General features: G+C 33.7%; 1 protein-coding gene across 3 annotated transcripts in view; it reads right to left on the bottom strand.

Annotated features, from left to right (window-relative positions):
• The window catches only part of LOC140450218 (uncharacterized), a 37,306-nt gene extending 22,694 nt beyond the window's left edge, over positions 1-14,612 (bottom strand). Inside the window, exons 1-4 of one of the 3 annotated variants that reach the window (XM_072543715.1) lie at positions 14,333-14,612; positions 14,127-14,210; positions 13,953-14,069; positions 4,466-7,871 (exon numbers count right to left, since the gene is read on the bottom strand). In XM_072543715.1, the coding sequence (XP_072399816.1) occupies positions 6,628-7,871; positions 13,953-14,069; positions 14,127-14,210; positions 14,333-14,606 (1,719 nt within the window). In that variant the 5' untranslated portion in view covers positions 14,607-14,612 and the 3' untranslated portion in view covers positions 4,466-6,627. Of the gene's footprint in view, positions 1-4,465; positions 7,872-13,952; positions 14,070-14,126; positions 14,253-14,332 lie in introns of those variants that run through there. The other 2 variants (XM_072543714.1, XM_072543716.1) reach the window with 2 other exon arrangements.
• Positions 14,613-20,790: the final 6,178 nt, after the last annotated feature.

The following is a 20,790-nucleotide window of genomic DNA, read 5'->3' on the forward strand; positions in this document are numbered from 1 at the left end:
TACCATTTTGAATCATTTTCGGTGTTATTTGGGGATATTATAAGGATGATCTTGTAGAATGCTCCTCCTGACTTTGGTATCCTTTTGAAAAATACTGGAAGCTGTCCATAATTCACCACATCATGATCCATTAGAGCCCATTCAGTTCGATTACAATCAGTTTTTACATTGTTAAAACATATCACCAGGTTGTTAACATTGTTTGGAACGTTTGTATAAAGGACATTGGTAACAATAGCTGTGAGGATGATGAACGAGGTTGTTAGTTTAGGCATCTTGTCGATTGAATTCTGTTTAACGGGTATTGTGTTGTTTTTGGTAATTTTCTTTCTGACAAATGAAAGTCTGCAAATCATTTTTCAATTGCAGTTCTATCTTCGTACCACTGTATATCGTCTTTTAACTTTTGTATTTTTTCGTAAAACTTTTCTAATCTACAGCGTATGGAAGACATTGATGAAATGAAGCACGTTTAACGTAAAGAATAAATATATATTAATTTTATATTTGTTTGAAATTTTCCTTAGTCCTGACTTGTTCCTAATAATAAAATATTTACAGTCCATCTAATTTACAAACCGTGGCACGTCATCATCAATGACAGAGATCGAAGTTGACATAGTTGCCAAAGTATAAAAAAATCCTGAATCCATTTTAAATCAAATAGGTTACATAATTATTGCAGAAGTGGATTATACAACAAAACAAATTAATATTTAATGTAAATAAATAGAAACAAAGAAGCAAGAAACAAAACAAGGGTTAAAAAATAATCTTGTTAAAAACAATTTGAGCCGCTTGTATGCGTCCTATAAAGATGTAAAATGGAATACTTAAACAAAAACAACACTTTTTTCATTACTTATTAACATTAGTCAACACTACAACTGTCAAATAAGTGTTACCAATTTATGCCAAAATATCACCTTCGTTCGATTACAGTTACAGTGTGTTCCGAACAAATGTTCTTCATAAAAACGCTTTATAATGCATTTATACAAATTAAATTAAACATATTATTGTGTATTTCTTTAAGTTAACATTAATAGAAATCTTTAAATATTATTTCTATGCGTATATAATAAAATATGCCTAGTGGCTGGAATGCCAGTGTACTCGGCAAAGTGATTCTAAAAAAGAACACACCTACCGCCTAAATATTTCGTGTTGGTATCATGTGAACTCACGTGCTATGACGCGGATGACGTGCAACGGTATGTAAATTAGATGAAGTATATGTGTTAAATAGTATGTACATATTAATTGGAATTTCCTGTAAACAAGCATCATTATATGTTCTGCATCCGTTTATTACTAATTATACAATAAACGTAATCATTTTCTCCGAATTCTGTTGTAGAAGTTGTCCATGTATATAGAATGTCCCACATTTAGTTTTCCACTCATAAGTTCAATGTCTGAAGTAATCACTTAGCTGGTTATCAGGAAGAGGAATAAGCATTTTTTCTCGTTTGATAAACGGAAATAGTTTCATCGAATCCAAAAGTATTCTGCCCATTAACTGGGACCTGTCCAATAGCACTGTCTAGTAGACTAGCTGTTTCTGTGTTTGTAAAACTTGGCAATGTCATTTGCTTATTAATCTCGGATTCATCACTTTCACTTCTCCTTCTTCTTGATGTGCCTATCCGTTACGAATGTTGGCGATCATCATTGCAATCTTTATCTTATCTGCAGCAGCGCGGAAACGCTGCACAGATGTTGTATTGAACCAGATTCTGAGGTTCTTTAACCAAGATGTTCTTCTTCTTTTCTTCCTGGACCTCGTTTTCCAAATATTTTTCCTTGCAAGATGGCTTGAAGGAGAGCATATCTGGATTCATTTCGCATAATATGTCCGAAAAACTGGAACTTTCGAGATTTGATGGTGGTCAGTGCCTCTCGGTTCTTATTCGTTCTTCTGCGGACCTCCTCATTTGTGACTCAGTCAGTCCACGGGATCTTAAGCATTCTCCGATGCTTCACATCTCATCTCCACATCTCAAATGCTTCCAGTTTTCTGCACATATCTTCGGTCAAGGATCACGATTCAACGCCATAAAAAAGGACAGAGAAGACGTAGCATCGCAGCATTCTTACTTTTGTATCAAGAGATAGGTTGTGACTCTTGAAGAAGGCCCCCATCCGATTGAAGGTGGATCTAGCTTTTCCGATGCGTGCTCTAATCTCCTGGTTGTTGGTCCATTCTTCATTTATTATGGCAGTGCACTTTCACTACCTCCAACAAAATCCCTACTATCATCGGAATCTTCTATGTAATCATCAGAAGAATACTCGTTTTCTAAGTAATAAAGTAAATCTGTTTCAGTCAGAGGCTTTCATGACAATTTCCCCCTTTTAGACATAGACGCAGCAGCAACACAGTTATCCATATTCACGTCATACGATACAGCACTGGAGCAAAAAAATCGCGGAACCAACAAAATTATAGGCAAAAGCAAAGCCCCTTAGGTACGTGACGACACAACATCAACAGTTCAACTGCGGAACCGGCTGAAATAATTCCTTAAAAGATGGTGTTGCTGGTCACGCCAATGAAAGTGTTAAAACAAATTTCACACTTGTACGGTTTTTCCTCAGTGTGAACTCAAATGTCTTTTCAAAGAATCTACTTCTGTTGACAACAAATTTCTCACTTTTTTCTTTAGTGTGCAGTCTCAAGTGTTTTAAAATTGTTGCTGACTAAACTGTTTAAAACAAATTTTACACTTGTAAGGTTTTTTCCCAGTACGCAATCCCAAATGTATGTTCAAATTATCTTCTTCTTCGTGCGACTAGGAATACTCCTGTGTGTCTGCCTCTTATTGTTTCAGTCATCATTGACTGTACATTATCTTTCCACCTTTTTGGCGGCCTTCCAACGGGTCTTCTGCTATACGGATTGTTGTTTTTACAGATTCGCTAATCTATCTAGTCCCATTCGGTTTACATGTTCGTTCCAGTTTTTTTTTGTTTTTATCCACCTGTTAATATTTTGAATTTTGCATTGTTCGCGTATACTTCTGTTGGTTTGTCTCTCTTAATGATATGTCCGCTATTGATCTAAATACTTTGATTTCGATATTGTTGATTTGTTGTTTCGTCTTTCTTGTATCAGTCCTTGTCCCCACTGTATATGTTAGGATTGGTCTTACTGTTGTCTTGTATACTTTCATTTTGCTTTCCGTGGTCAGATATTTGTTTCTTCATATGGTTTCTCGGAGGTAACCACTTATTCTTGCCGCTTTTGATGCTTGCCTTGTGGTCTCTGTTCTTATATCCCTGTCACTAGTGATCTCTACTCCTAGGTAATTGAATTTCATTACTTGTTCTACAATTTTGCCGTCTATTTCTAGTTTGCATCTACACGGCTTTTTACTAATGACTATACATTCAAATTATCTGCGTGAATAAATTTCTTAACCCTTTCGCTACGGGCCAAGTATCGGTTGCGCGTTGCTCATATACGGCGCCGGGAAAATTTTCTTCAGAGTGCACTCTGGAATATGTTTTCAAAGAATATGCTTGGCTAAACTGTTTACAACAAGCTAAACTGTTTAAAATAAATTTTACACTTGTTAAGGTTTTTCCCCAGTATGCACTCTCAAATGTATTTTCAAAGTATCTGCTTTATTAAATTTCTTAAAACAAATTTCACACTTGTAAGGCTTTCCTTTAGTGTGCACTAACGAATGTGTTGTTTAGTGTGAACTTTCATGTGTTCAGTTAAATTACCCTTTTGAGAAATCTGCTTAAAACAAATTTCACACTTGTAAGGTTTTTCTTCAGTGTGCACGTGCACTATCAAATGTGTTTTCAAATTACATGCTTGGCTAAACTGTTTAAAACAAATTTCACACGTGTAAGGTTTTTCTCCAGTGTGCCTTACCAAATGAGTTTTCAAAATACTTGCTGCAGAAAACTGCTTTAAACAAATTTCACAGTTGTAAGGTTTTTCTCCGGTGTGTACCATCAAATGTCTTTTCAATAAATATGGTTAGGTTATGTTTAGTTAAGTTAGATTAGAATAAACAAAGTAAAGATAGCCGTGATGATCGCCAACATCCGGAACGGATAGGCACTTTAAGAAGAAGAAGATTAGAATAAATTTTTCAAATCAAATTTTTAGATCTTTTAAAAGTTAAAAGTAACAGAGTCGAATGTACATAAAATTTTAATTTAAAACTTTTTGTGGCGTGGGAATATCCGCTATCTTGTTTTGAAAGATTAAAAAACTTGATTATTTTAAACAATATTATTCATTTTTACACAAGCTAATAGTAAGAATCACTGATATTTTAATTACGTTTATGATTAAGCAACTTACATAATTCTGTTGGCTTTTCACTTGAATTTTTTTGTTTATTCTATTTTTTTTGTATTTCTTCCATTTTCGGTCACTTTTAGAAAAACTAGAAGAGGTAAAAAACTTATAATTTTATTATAAAATTAATCAATTTTTAAAGGTTAACATGTAAAAATATTATTTCACTGGTTTTTGGGCTTTTTAGTTTATTTCTTCTTTCTGTTACTATTTGCCCTGTTTTGGAAAAAATCCGCTCACACAGAACAGATCTTTACATAATACATTCTTCATTCTTAACTAGTTCATAAAGTATGTTTTTTCTTTGGAACCACCATAATAATGGGTCTTCTTCTCTTCCAATTAGAGGTTCATTGGGGTTGTATTAGGTAGAATTTAATAGGTAGATCAAAGTAAATTTTTGGTTGCCATAACATTTACTTGTAAGATTGAATAACAAAGACATAATGGTCTTACACTCGATTATCCACCCACTGCTAAAATTATAGATTGGTTTGCATATGATCTCTACTAACCCGATAAAGTTTTCCGGTTCTCTTAAGTGAACCGGAACCGGTAACCCGAATCTCAAAAATGAACAGAAATTCCCGTCACTAGGGGTGACACACAAGAAAGGATGGAGAAAAAGTATCAACAGATCAACTTGCTAAAAGGATCGAATGAATCAAACGGACCGGCTGTGACTCTGGGAGTATCAAAGCCTGCAGTATGTAGGGCTGTAGAGGACTAGATCTGAGAAAGTCATTAGTGATATTGGGAGAGGATCCCAAAACAAACACATGGGAAAATCTTCATTGGTGGACCATGTACAAAAAGAACAGAGAAACTGCTCCACATGGGCAGGAACAAACTGAGAACAATAACAGGAATGGTGACCGGGCATGCACCAGTAAGATAATTCCTGAATGAAATATGCATTCACAATATTAACCGAACACTCTGCGATAAGGAATCAGAAACTGTATTTATTTATGTAACAATAAAACACTGAAAACTTTCGTTTTCAAAACTTCCACAAAATTTATTATAAAATCTTATCACTACAGCTGTTTCGACATAGTGCCTTTCTCAAGTGATCTATTTTTGGTATGCATTTACACTTTATAGTCGTTAACGAAATATTTTGAGGAGGAGAGAACTGTTTGTCTCATATTGGTCATTCAGAATGATGTCTGTTTTTTAATTTGTTAATTTCCATAGATTCTAACAAAGATAGCTTAGGCCTTTATTTTGAATGTGAAGAATTTGAAATTCGTCATCAAAACAAATTTCACACTTGTAAGGCTTTTCTTCAGTGTGCCTTACCAAATGACTTTTCAAAACACTTGCTGCAGAAAACTGCTTAAAATAAATTTCACACTTGTACGGTTTTTCCCCAGTATGCAATCTCAAATGTTATTTTAAGTTCCCTGCGTGATTAAATTTCTTAGAACAAATTTCACACTTGTAAGGCTTTTCTTCACAGTGCACAACACCAAATGTCTTTTCAAACTACTTGCTGTAGAAAACTGCTTAAAACAAATTTCACACTATGTCTGATGGCATATGGCAATTATATTTTCTTGTCTTTTCATGTCTGGAACTTTATAAAACTCTTATTTGAAAGCGTTGATATAAATAGGCCTTACTTTTACGCACGTAAAACGTTTATTGTTGTTCTTCAACGTTACAAAAACTAGGGCTATTTTAATAGCCACATTAAATAATAAAGTAAATACTAATTGTTTTTAAATACTTTGACAATAAACCCTCCCATAACGTCAAATTTGCAAGACTCCCGGGTCAGCTGAGTGGCAATTGTAGGGCTCCTATTGGTTGGTTGAAAAAAGCTGGTTGGCATGGACCAGTATCGAGGACATAAGTTGTTTTGCATGTAAAGGTGGTTTTTAACATGCTTTTACCATTGATAATATTTTTTGCACGAATCCGATAAAATAAACCACTTTGGCTACAACAGAACAATGCATTGGCACATCTAACTAAACTTTGATTTTTTTGTGACTTAAGGCTGTTTACATGTTACCTCCACAATTATGAGCTTGAATAAAATTCTCACTTTCAAAGCTTTTCTTCAGGGTGCACTCTCAAATGTGTTTTTAAAGAATCTGCTTGGGTAAAGTTTTTACAGCAAATTTCACAGTAGTAAGCTTTTTTCTTCAGTGTACACTCTCAAAAGTCTTTTGAAAGAATGTGCTTGGCTAAACTGTTTAAAACAAATTTTACACTTGCAAGGTTTTTCTCCAGTATGCACTCTCAAATGTGTTTTCAAAGAATCGGCTTGGGTACATTATTTACAGTAAATTTCACACTTGTAAGGTTTTTTTAGTGTGCACTCTCAAATGTTTTTTGAAAGTATCTGCTTTGCGAAACTGTTTACAACAAATTTTACACTTGTAAGCTTTTCCTTCATTGTGCACTATCAAATGTGTTTTCAAATTACATGCTTGGCTAAACTGTTTAAAACAAATTTCACACTTGTAAGGTTTTTCTCCAGTGTGCACTATCAAATGTGTTTTCAAAGTACGTGCTTCAGAAAACTGCTTAAAACAAATTTCACACTTGTAAGGTTTTTCCCCAGTATGCACTAACAAATGTGTTTTCAAATAACTTGCTCTAGAAAACTGCTTAAAACAAATTTCACACTTGTAAGGATTTTCCCCAGTGTGTAATCCCAAATGTGTTTTCAAATAACGTGCTTGGCTAAACTGTTTACAACAAATTTCACACTTATAAGGTTTTTCTCCGGTGTGTACCATCAAATGTCTTTTCAAATAACTTGCTATAGAAAACTGCTTAAAACAAATTTCACACTTGTAAGGTTTTTCTTCAGTGTGCAATATCAAATGTGTTTTCAAACCATGTGAATGGCCAAACTGTTTAAAACAAATTTCACACTTGTAAGGTTTTTCTCCTGTGTGTCTTCTCAAATGTCTTTTCAAATCCCCTATTTCAATAAACATTTTCAAACAAATTTCACACTTGTAAGGTTTTTCTCCAGTGTGAACTTTCATGTGTCTAGTTAAACAAATTTTGTGACCAAACTGCTTGAAACAAATTTCACACTTGTAAGGTTTTTCTTCAGTGTGCACGTGCACTATCAAATGTGTTTTCAAATTACCTGCTTGGCTAAACTGTTTAAAACAAATTTCACACTTGTAAGGTTTTTCTCCAGTGTGCCTCACCAAATGAGTTTTCAAAATACTAGCTGCAGAAAACTGGTTTAAACAAATTTTACACTTGTAAGGTTTTTCTCCGGTGTGTACCATCAAATGTCTTTTCAATTTAGATGTGTCAGAAAACTTTTTAAAACAAATTTCACACTTATGAGGTTTTTCTCCAGTGTGAACTTTCATGTGTCTAGTTAAATAAACTTTTTGACCAAACTGCTTGAAACAAATTTCACAATTGTATATCTGTCTAATCTGAATTTTTATATTTTTGTTCACAAGTTTCCCTTCAGCGGGTCGACTCATATAGTGTCCTTTATGGGATAAATGTTCAAAAGATGTCTCCATACTTTTCGACTTGTTATCCCCCTGAGCAAAACCTAAAATACAAACGATTTTTTACAAGAGAAAAATGAACTCAGACACAAAGTAATAAACAAAGTAAAGCATAATACATAAATGCTGTTGCAGACAGTAAAATTCTACCCACTAATACACTACATATGTTTCAGGCACATGCGTTTTTATTTTGTAGGTGCGTAAGTCGCACCTCTGTTTTAAGCAAGTCTTGGAAAATCAGTAAAATAGACGACAAATCTATGACTCTAATGACAACCGTTTGATACGCTCAAGAAGGGTAATTCTAACAAGTGTTGTCATAATTATACAAAATATATTTTCTTATAAAAAAAATTACTGATTTTTAATTATTTTAACATTTTATTCTTAACTAGTTTAAGAAAAAATTACTGTTTGTTAGCAGTTTCATGTTAAATATGGTTAGGTTAGGTTTAGTTAAGTTAGATTAGATTAAATTTTTCAAATTAAATTTTTAGTTATTTTAAAAGTTAAAAGTAACAGAGTCGAATGTACTTCGAAACTTGATTATTTTAAACAATATTATTCATTTTTACACAAGCTAATAGTAAAAATCTCTGATATTTTAATTACGTTTATGATTAAGCAACTTACATAATTTTGTCGGCTTTTCACTTGAATTTTTTTGGTTATTCTAATTTGTTAGTATTTCTTCGATTTTTGGTCTATTTTGGATGGAGAAAAAGTATCAACAGATCAATGTGAAATATATTTGCTATAAAATATTATTTTATTAAATTAAAATAATATAGGACGACAAATTTTGATAGAACTTTTATTGACTAAGCTAAACGTGTGTACAGAACTGAGATTTGAATGATACTCCTAAAAATACATTACAAAGCGTCTAACAGAAGCCCCTAGTGAAGGGGAGGTCGTTTCTTTAAAAAACTATAAAATTTTATCTTGGGTAAGCACGTATTGTCCTTCTCAGAAATACATAAATTTTCCCCAAAAATATGTAAAACTGATAAACATTTTAATCTTTTAATAGATTTCTGAAAGCTAATTTACCCAAACTTTAAGAATTACCGATATCAATATAAAATAATAAAGTAAAATCGACAAACAACAAGATGTAAATTATAATGAGACGAAACAGAATATTTTTTACATCTAAGTGAAGTTGTAGTCTTTCTAAATCATCTTGCAACAAGGCTTGACCTTTTAAGCTATCTATAACTTTCCAAAATTTCAAGTCATCTGCCAACATTAGACATTTGCTATTTAGAAAAAAGAAAGTGATCTCCTTAAAGATATTAAAAATAAGTGGAGAAATGTGGTATCCTTGAGGAACTCCAGATGTTACTGAGATACTGTCAGACATATGACAACCTATCTTGACTCTTTCAATTTTATCAGATGTAGAGTTTTTAATCCATTCAACAAATCTAACATGAAAGCCTACATTAATTAATTTGCTCAAAAGTATTTGGTGATCTACACGATCAAATGCTTAGGAAAAATTTGTGTATATTGCATCTACCTGTTTACAGTCTTCCATTTGAGATAATATATCAGATTGATAGCAAACCAAATTTGTTGCAGTGGATTTTTTGCTATGAACACCAAGTTGTGAAATTGCTTTGCTATAAGAAAGTTGAAGAGCTTAGGGATTGCAGATTGCATCCAAATGCTACAATAATTTTCAATGTTGTCTTTCTGGCCATTTTTAAATATAGGAACAACATAACTTTCTTTCCATTAAGAAGAAAACAAGAGGTTTCCAGAGATCTATTAAACAATATAACAAACGGCATTATAAGGGTACAGACACACTTATTTAATAAAAAATTAGGCACTCCATCTGGGCCAGCAGCTAGCTTATTGGGCATCTCATTTATGCCATTAAAAATATCGGTCATGGTAATCTACTAAAGTTGCTATTTAATAAATGGATAGGAATGTAAAGGTTGTTGTTATTTGGTGAATACACAGTTTAGAAGAAGTTCATAAATAAATTAGCTATGTCTTGACCATTTGTTGTAAATTGGACTTGATAAAATAAGGAGTTAGATAGGTTATGACTAGATCGCTTATCATTTATGTACTTCCAAAATGATTTTGGATAATTTTTTAGGCCAGCATCCATACCTTTGATATAGTTGCTGAAGCAAATTTCAGACAGTTGTTTACATTCAGCTCTTAGATAGGAAAATCTAATATAGTCATCATCAGAACGATTATTAACATAAATATAGTAAGCATGTTTTTCTCGAGTCAATCTTCTAAGATCAGCAGAGAACCACTTTGTAAAAGTTCTATATTTCTTGAATGGCACAAATTAAGAAATTCCTATAGAAAGAACTTCATAGAATAATGTTGTAGCAAAATCAATATCATTAAGCATACATATCTGCCAGTCTATGGAAGCAAGGAAGTTCATCCATTCCGAAAATCATAAAACAACTCATCATAAACCAACTTATTTCTATTTGTTTCTTTTACATCGAGGTTTAAGCAACATTCATAGCTAGGATCTACAAGGAATCACTTGTTTTAAGATATTTAGCTCCCTAACATTAGAAAAAACTGAATCCAAAATACATTACAATTACATATTGGGAATATTATTATGTTTACGATTTTAAAAAACCAAAGACTTGAGCAATATTCACAGCTGGATCATTGGGTAGATTGTAATCACCAAAAACATAGATATCCTGTGCTGAGTATTACAAAACAACATTTTCCACAATTTGACAATGCCAGTTGTATACTTCATGAAGTGATTTTGGAGGTATGTAGACACCACCGACCACAAACTTGACTTCATTATGTTGACATATTTGTTCAACCCGATCTTCAAGAATACTAATGGTTTGTGATTTTAGTTCGTTGTTAACAAACACTAGTACACCCCACACAACTTTGCACTGGTTCTCTTGGATCTATCACATCTGTAGATACTACATAGAATCACATCTAATTTCGGACTCAGTTATGTTATCACTTATTTTGATACACATTTTGATAAGAAACTGTTAATGGTTTTTTTGTTTAACTTCTAGAGCATATATTTTCATCGCAAACAAATTTTCTTTCATCTAGTTCCTTTTTAGCTTCCTTGTGTCTTGCTACATCTTAGTTTGATCCTTAGAGAGTGTATAAACAGTATTTCAAAGTTTATTACTAGTCTAAGAGCCAATTTCACTGTGTGCATTACATATAACTTTGAATGGTCTAGCTTGATTGTAACTGGACACTTTGCCAACTCAGATAACATGTGATATGGTGAATTCCTCCTGTTGTAAGCCAAGTAAACGAAAGACTTCACACACTTGAGATTTGTCATAGCTAATGCAATCAGCTAATACATTACAGCTATATTCAGAAATTTTATAAATCATAAGGTTTTGAGCTCTGTCTATATGTTATTGTACTTCATAAAAAACTAAATTGGCTGTTGTCTGTCAATTGCTATTTTCCATTAATCTAATCTTTTCTTTGAGACTGATGATTTCTTCTTCAGGCTTGGCAAATCTTCACACAAACATAGGAACATTCTTAAATGCATCATGACAGGTAGCGCAAAAGTACATAAGTAGACAAGTGGGCAAGTCAGAGCATTTTTCTGCAATGTGTATCCTTGAACGGCAACTGTTGCATGTTATTATTTGTTTTCCACCAGTACCGAGATCTTGGGAACAAGTGCTACAAATATTTATCATTATAACCTCAAAATTTGATCTTAAAATATTTCAGCAATCCTCGGCTTTTTGCGGTCTATTATTTATGAAATATAAAAAGCAATAACCGAATTAACTAGTATGTGCAATATATTTCTGTAAAACTGTAAAACATGTACCATGCGATTGTGAGGCACTGGACCGCCAAATATGAAAAAGCTCCTCATAAGCAACGGTTTGTCTCTTCCCATAAAACTATGTCTAGTTAAATGCTACATTTTTCCGATCTTACTATATGGGATGGAGGCCTGGACGCTGACAGAGACGCTCACGAGAAAACTAGAAGCATTAGAAATGTGGGTGTACCGACGCATTCTTCGTATATTCTGGACCGAACATGTCACCAACATAGAGGTACTCCAAAGAATCTTCTACTGAAATTGATTGTCCAGGGGAAAGTCGACAGTAAGCGAGGGCCAGGCAGAAGAAGACACTCGTAGCTCCAAAATCTGCGGAAGTGGTTCGGGCTCACATCGGTCGAATTATTCAGAAGCGCCGCAAACAAGATCAGAATTGCCATGTTGATAGCCAACGTTCGCAACGGACAGGGCACTTGAAGAAGAAGAAAGACCGCCAAAGACAAAACCTATACGGGCAATTCATACGGAGGCCCAATATATTTATTACACACCAAGCAAAAGACCTATACAAACTTCTTCACGGTACAAAAATTGTAGGAAACAACAATGGGCAGTAAACACAATAAACTTCAGATTCAGTGATAACATAGATCTTTTGGATCAGACGGGAAAAAACAAAAGCAGGAGAGGACAGTTTGATCAATAGTCAAATACCCAGGGTAGGTACCAATCAGTATAGCTTGATTCTCAATATCCATCTAGATGGCGGCAGGCAACCGACCATCAGAAGTCCGTCAATTTTATGTAGTGTTCGCACTATACAGCAACTAACCATCGATTTAGCAGTTATTGCTGGAAGAAGAGGATGAAGGGAATGAGGTATCTAAAAGGAAAGCTAGGAAGACAGGAAAAAGAAAAATATGGTTACATAAAAGTTTAATGGAAAGGAAAACTGAAGGGGAATTTTTCACATACAAAGAATTATTGGATGAAGTAAAATTTTATCAATACTTTAGGATGTCGAAATATCAGTTCAATGATTTGTTGTCAAAAGTCGAACATTTATTAATAAAAAGAAATACTATATTTAGACAAGCAATAACTGGAGTTGAGAAATTGGCACTTTGTTTGAGGTACCTATGTTTATTTATAAAAAATAAGTTAAGTAAAATAAGTACAAAAGTATCACATAATATATTCTATACATTTTAAATCAAATTTTATAAAAAAAAGTGTAGGTATATCAGTACTCAACATTCTCAGTGTGCGAACTTGTACATGACGACAGACATAAGTCTGTCATGGCTGATGAAAGTTGTTTTTGAAAAAATAAAGAAATGAAAAGCAAAGAAATGGTCTTGAAAAACTTACCATCCAGGGAAAGGTACTTAGGCAAAAAGATCTCACACACAATACACGGACCATATTGTTGCTACTATTGCTGTTTCATTGTCAGAATGTGCTAGAATGGCAGCAGGTAGAAAGATGTAGAGGAACATTGGAAAAATCAGATAATAGCTTCATGATATCATGATAATTGCATCAGGTTAACAACTAAGTAGAAGACGTATCAGCTAAAAATATAGTATTTTTTTTTCTTTAATAGATTTGAGGATATTAAATAAATTTTAAAAAATTCTGCATTAGGCATTGAGAGGAATTTTAAAAATTTTATTTAATGTTATAAAAAAACTGATGTATCAGGTTTCAATTCTTTAATTGAACAAAATGAAACTGATATACATTTAAAAAATATATATAAACAGTTATCTTATATGGAATCAGGAAACTGATGCATAATTTATTAAAATTAATCTGAAACCATTTTGTATACCATGCATCTGATAATTTTAAATTAAATCTCTTAAAGTTGGTCTTGTCTAGTTACTTTCTAGGTTGTTTTAATCTTATATTATTTTCTTCTGAAAAGAGGTAACACAAAAAAGTTGTTGAATATTATTTTACCAACCCAATAAATCTATCACAGAATGTATAAAAAAATTTCAAAATAAAGTCTCAAGTAACAATGTGCAAGCCTTGGCAAATATGTGTCTACAAGAGCATCTTATGTATTAGTTATAGTATTATGACTATGGCAACACTTAACATTAATTTCTATCTGAAGCAGAATTCGTTGATTTACATTTCAATATTTCAGATTTATAATGCATATCTCTGTATGAGTAACCAACAACTTAAAGATTCATAAGAGGAACAAATGAAAATATCATACTAAGACACATAAAGAAAAAATCAGGTTTTGATATATGAAATACCTCAATGATCCTCTGCATTTTTTTATTATTTATCTCACCTGAGGTATCTTCATTCTTTAAGTCTCCAAGATCAAGAGAGGTGGATAGCTGACTCTCTATATATCTTGGATTATCTTCAACAAACATTTCCTTAATTTCAGATTTTACAGTCCTATCTAAAAAATTTTAATTTCATCAAAGTTTTTAGTAGTAATTATTATTACTTATCTTACCTGAGTTATAGTCATCTGGTTCATTTTTCAAGTCTCTCAGATCAAGGGAGGTGGATACCTGACTCTCTACATATCTTGCATTACCTTCAACAAACTCTTCCTTAATTTCAGTTTTTACAGCCCTAGCTAATAAAAAATACGAATTACATCTCATTTTTTAGAACTAATTATTTGTCTTCAATTTTTTCATTCGGTTTTTGTCTTACCTGAGTTTGCTTCTGGTCCACTCTTAAAGTCCCCACGATCAGTTGATGTAGAATGCTGATTCTCTATGTGTCTTTGACCACTTTCAACAAATTCTTCCTTAATTTCAATGTTAGATTCCATAACTAAAACAACTCGGTGATCTCTCATCTCATCCCTCAATATTTCAATATTAACACAACACAAGAAGCAAGAAGTGAAATTGAAATATTTCAATATTAACACAACACAAGAAGCAAAAAACGAAGGGCTTTTTCGCAATTCAATTTTGCGCATGTGCCAATCTGCCATATTCTAACTAATTTAGTTGTCATTTGTCAACCTCAAAACTAAAGTTTGTTTAGGAAGAAGTGTTGTTTGGTCTTTGCTTTTTAATATGTTTATACCAAAGAATATAGACGCTTATAGAAGAATTTTTCACTGTTATTTTTGAGCATAGCAAAAGATGTGACATAGATAAAGAAAAGTGGGACGAGTGGAACGCACGTGTTGCACGTGGTACCACTAAGGAGCGGTTTGCTTCTAAAATATGAAAGAGTGGGGCAATAAATGCAACTTTAGATATTTTTATATGTAGATGCCGCGTGGTCGTAGAATAGGATTAAATTTTTGCGTTTTATAAAATTGTTTAAAGAAAATAATATTATTTTAACTTTTAATAAATTAATCTTTTTAGAAAAATTATTATAATTCAAATTTTTAATTGAAATATGTACAAATCTTAAGTATAAATCAGTTTAAGACTATATTGTAATAATTTCACCAATATTCATTCATTGTGAAAATTATGTTTTAGATACTATTATGTAGTTGTTATTTTAAAACAAGATTAAATAGTACCCATACAGCGTAAAAACTTTCACATATAGGTACTATTCATTAAAATGTACTGTTAAAGTTTATTTTGTTATTTCAAAAATAAATCAGGAATGCTTTTTGTTGTTATTGAAAAATTATGGATGAAATGGAAGTTTTGGCGAAATGGAAAATTTCATAATTTAGTAAAAAGTTTCATTGAATACTTTTTTTTTAAATTGAAATTTTTTAAAATTGTTTCGTTAATTTCTGGGCAGAAAAACAGTATAATAAAAAGTTATGTGACGGTTTTTCGTTGTGTTGGAACAAACCAATTTTTAATTCAAAGTTATACAATTAAAAAAATAAATACTTTGAATATTGTAAATATCATACATTTTTAAGTTTTAAAATTAAAAATTTAACAATTTAATATATTGAAAATAAAGATTTTATTGTGAAAAAACAAAAAAAAAGACAGTTTGCAAATCAATGGCATCGAAATTTGTTTAGGCGTAGATGCAAAGTTACCCGTTCGTACTCCTTTCCCACTTCCCCCTAACTACATATTTCATTATGAAATTTTCAAGATAGTTTTAAGCCGACGGCCACGGCACCACGCTGTGAGTTTATGCAGCCACCCTCTTAAACCGTAACCAAATCGCCCATTTGAACTGGTCTTCTATAAGCGTCTATCTTCTTTGTTTATACGTCCATGGTTAAAACTCTCTTTCCTTGTCTAAGGTTAAAACAGATTGGGGCAATGATTAGTTTAGAGGTTTACTAAACATTGATTTACGTAGAGGTTAACTTTTTTCCCGTTCTCGGGCGCTGCTTAACCTATGTGGCGAATTTGTGGGTCCGCAGCATCGAGTTAGACTCGATGGTCCGCAGTCAAATAAACCTAAACAAACTATAACCTATGGACTACCTTAGCTCTGACGTCACAATGGGCGGGAATTTTAAAATCTGTCCAAACATTTCTAATTTGTGTCTATTTGTCCCATAAGAAGTTGGATATATTGGCACATATTGGTTTTTTTAAATTGTTTAAAGAATAAGGTATTTTGCTAATGAACATTCATTATGTGCGATTGGTATTATTTGTTGTTCGTGAATTTGTGAGTTAGAATATAAAAGGATTAAGATGTTCATCTTATGAAATGATGCTGTCAGTGTGGACATGTGGGTCCAAGAACAACGAAGTTTTGAGTAAAATACGGTCATATTTTATAAAAAGCAGGGTATTGAACATGATAATCTTGAGCAGAATGATTTCTATTTAATAATTATGAATAAATCACAGACATATATTTTAGAGAAGTTTGGTGAAAACATAATTGTCATAGATTCAACACATGGTTTAAATGGTTATAACTTTGAACTTACAACATTAATGGTTCTGGATGAATTTGGCGAAGGGTTTCCATGTTCATGAATGTTCACAAACCGGCAGGGCACATTTATACATAAGCTTTTTTTTGAAAAACTTAGGGATGCTCTAGGAGATGTAATTACTCCTAAAACTTTTATGTCCGACATTACGGGGGTATTCTACAAAGCTTGGCAGCAAGTAATGGGCAAACCTTGTTATCAATTATATTGTGCATGGCACATTGACCGTGCCTGGCAACAAAATTTATCAAAAATATCCAGCAGTGACAAAAAAAGTGGGTGTATAAAACTTTGAAATATTTGCAATATATTCCAGAGACAGAAGAATTTCAAAGCAGTTTAATTAACACTTTAAATTTATTTTTATTTAGAATTTTGGGCAGTCTGCTATAGGCGAGAATGTGGAATCGATACCAATATGTACCTAGAGTCTATGCACAAGACAATAAAATACTTTTATTTGATACAAGATACAACTGTAAAACGATTAGATAAAGGCTTAAATGCGGTTTTAAAATATATTCGAAATAAAGTTGTTGATAGAATAATAAAAAAGCTAGGGGTAAGCATACTAAACGCATTTCTGCAATTGTTTCAAAACGTCGTCAAGCAATAACACTATCTTTTGAAGTAAATCAGAATGAAAATCAAACGCTTTTATCAACATTTGGTGATGATAATACTTCTTATACTGTTACAAAAGTAAACGACATTCCTTGTTGGGAATTACAGTGCAAATACTGCAGTATATGTGTGCAGGTTTACCAATGCTCGTGTGTAGATTACTTTTTAATATATATATATACAAGGATTTCCACAGTTTTCACTGTATTCCTTCACTCAACCGTTTTCTCCAATTTTTCCTGTTTAGCCAGTCCCCTTCCTGTAGGTTTCTTCTACTCATTGCTTCGTCCACTTCATCTCTGAAAGATCTTCGGTCTCTGTCTCTCTTTCTTCTACCTATCGGGCTCCACTCTGTTATTCTATTTATCCACCGATTTTGGTCTGGTCTTCTGATATGTCCGTACCAGGTTAACCTCTTCTGTTCGATGTAGTCTATTATGTCGGGGTTCATTCCCATTCTCCTCTTAATCTCCATGTTATTTATTCTATCTCTTCTTGTTACTCTGCAGCTTCTCCTTAGGAATTCCATCTCTGTTGCTATTATTTTGTTTTTGGTTTTCTTATTTATTGTCCAATTTTCACACCCATAAGTGAGGATACTTCTTGTCATGGTATTATATATTTTTTTCTTTGTTTTCATGCTGATGTTCTTATCCCATAGTACCGGGTTCAATTTTCGTATGTAGTCTCTTGTTTGTCCTAGTCTACTTTTTATATCTTCCTCCGTTGTTCCTTTGTTTGATATTATGAAGCCTAAATACTTATACTTGTCTGTTCCTTTGATTTGTTTACCTTCGTCTATTTCCAGCTGTTTTATTTCTGTATTCTCCGTTGTTAGGTATTCAGTTTTCTTTAGGTTTATTTTCATCCCATTCTTTCTATAATCCTGCTCCAGTTTTCTCATCATAAAACTGAGGTCATCTTCGTCTTGTGCGATCACTATTTGGTCGTCGGCAAAACTTAGCGTGTATAGATATTCGTTCCTTACTGGCATACCCATTCCTTTGCACTTTCTTTTCCATGGTTTCAGGGTTTTTTCCAGGAATATTTTGAACAGGGTGGGAGATGTGGAGCAACCCTGTAGTAGTCCCTTTGTCGTCTTAAATGGACTGCATATTCTATTGCCCGTTTTGATAGCTACTTCGTTATTCTTGTAGAGTGCTTTTACCGCGTTTATTAATCTTCGTGGAACTTCGATGTCTTCCATTTCTTCCCATAGCTTGGTTCTAGGTATTGAGTCATATGCCTTCTTAAGATCAACAAAAGCCAGATGGACGGATCTATTTTTGGCCATTCTTTTTTCTATTAGTTGTTCGACCGTGTAAATGTGATCTAAGCATGCTTTCCCCGCTGTGAAACCTGCCTGGTCTTCTCCGATTTTATCTTGTATATATATTTCTAATTTTTCCTTTATGGTCATTCCATACAGTCTGCCTATAGACGATATAATGCTGATTCCCCGATAGTTTTCGCAGTTTTTTCTATTTCCTTTCTTGTATATTGATGTCATATATGCTTGGGTCCATTCTGCCGGTAAGTCTTCTCCATTCAGTGCTCTCTCAAACATTTTATGTATCATACGGAATAACTTTTCCGATCCGTTTTTTATCAATTCATTTGGTATTCCGCCGGGACCTTCTGCTTTTTTGTTCTTTAGAGTTTTGATCGTTCTTTTTACCTCAGCTAGGCTTAATTCGATTTCGTCATGTGTGTAGATTTCTATTCCGTCTATTTCTGATTCTTTGAATTCGGAGCGGTCTTCGGTTAGCAATTTTTTATAGTATTCTTACCATTCGTTTTCTTTGATTTGACCGATCTTGATTTTCTCTGTCTTATTTCTTTGGAGCGACTTTAAGATGCGCCATGACTCTGAATTTCTCGTTCCTCCTATGTGCTGTTCTATCTCTGTGCATGTTTTTTCCCATCTTTCATTTGCCACTTTTCTTTTCACTTCTTTATTTTTTTTCCTGTATAGTTCCTAGTCCTCATAGTTTTTTTGTGTTCAAGTATTTTATATGGAGTTCTTTTTTCTCTTTTATGCATGTTAGTGTGTCTTCGGTTAATTTCGTAGTTTGGTGGGTGTATTTTTGGTCCACTTCTCCAAGAGCTTCTAGGGCTGCTGTCTTCATGCAGGTTTTTATGTGTTCGTATGTTTGTTCTAATGATTCATACCGAAACTCTTCTAGCTTTTGGTCCAATCTTCGCTTATATAGGTCTTTTATTGAGTCTTCTTCTAATAAATTGATTTTGAATTTATTTTCTTGTGTTGAGCACGTATTGGCAGGTGTAGCCGGAGCCGTAACTTGGTCAGACTCTCCCTGGGTCGGTTTCTGTTGGGTCCATATGAAGAGGAATTCCTTCCAAGCGATTACTAGTTTGTGATCTGTGCCGCATTCTGCGCCTCACTTTACTCTCACGTCTTTTATTTTTATTGAGCTTTCGTGGTTTACTATAACATAATCAATAATAGACCTCAATTTTCTTGTTTCTTGTGTCCAAATGTATTTGTGTATGTCTTTATGTTTGTAGAAGCCGTTTGTGATCTTTAAGTGGTTTATTTCGCATAGCTCAATCAATCTCTCCCCGTTATCGTTCATTATATCTTCTCCAAATCTACCAACTGTTCTGTCGTTTTCTTTTCTTCCTGTTCTTCCATTTAGGTCACCGGCGATAATTATTTCTTGGTTCTTCTTTCTCTTTTCGATTTCTTCTTGCAGTTGTTCTATGAATTGTTCTTTTTCTGCAATTGAGCTGTCTTCTGTTAGACCGTATACTGCTAGTAAGATAATTTGTCTTCCGTATACTTTTAAGTTAAGCTTGGCAATTCTTTCGTTTATTGGTTCCCAGTTTTCGATTGCGTGTTCCCATTTCTTTTTCAGTATAATTGCAATTCCTGCTTTTACCCTTTCTTTCTTATCTATTCCGCTCCAACAGTGAATGACTTCTCCCATTTTTTCGGTACCGTTTCCTTTCTTTTTCGTCTCAGTCATTATCATTATATCTAGTTTCATTCTTTCGAATTCCGCTATTACCTCTTTGTCCTTTGTTCGCCATCCTTGTTACGTTCCATGTGCGAGTCTCTGGCTTTTCTTTCTTGTTGTTGTTTGGTTGAGTTTTGAAGCTGGGCTTCTTTCACTTAAAGCAAAACTGCCCCCCCCCCCCGTATCCGATGGGGCTCCCTCCTTCAGAGGTGTGGGTTAGCATCCGGGGATTAATCTTTGTTTTTTTTATTTTGCCCTTTGTTTTTCAGCCCTTGAGGTTTTTTCTATGTGCCAGGTTGCTAACGCCTGACGCCAGAACCCCCTTTTGGAGGACCTAGTATTCAGCCGCCCACTCTGGGCCAGACGCTGTTCGTAGCCGTCCACTCTGGATCAGCCGCTACTATTGATTTTATACAATCCTTAAAATCCAGGGATGCCACTTCCGCCATCCACGCCGTACCGAAGATCTTCTTCTCCGCTGTGCCTACCGTTGTGGTCTTCACCTGTATCCCTAGGCAGGGGTCCGTGTTATACCCCACAGAACTGGGTCCCAACCTGAACTTAGTCATCTATTCACTCCGGCCTACTGAAGTGATAGATGTCCACCCCCGCGGCTTGGACGCGCCAGGTTGGAGTTACCCACAGTTATACCACATTACTTTTTA

Source organism: Diabrotica undecimpunctata, chromosome 9, assembly GCF_040954645.1.
Source record: "Diabrotica undecimpunctata isolate CICGRU chromosome 9, icDiaUnde3, whole genome shotgun sequence".
Lineage (NCBI taxonomy): Eukaryota > Metazoa > Arthropoda > Insecta > Coleoptera > Chrysomelidae > Diabrotica > Diabrotica undecimpunctata.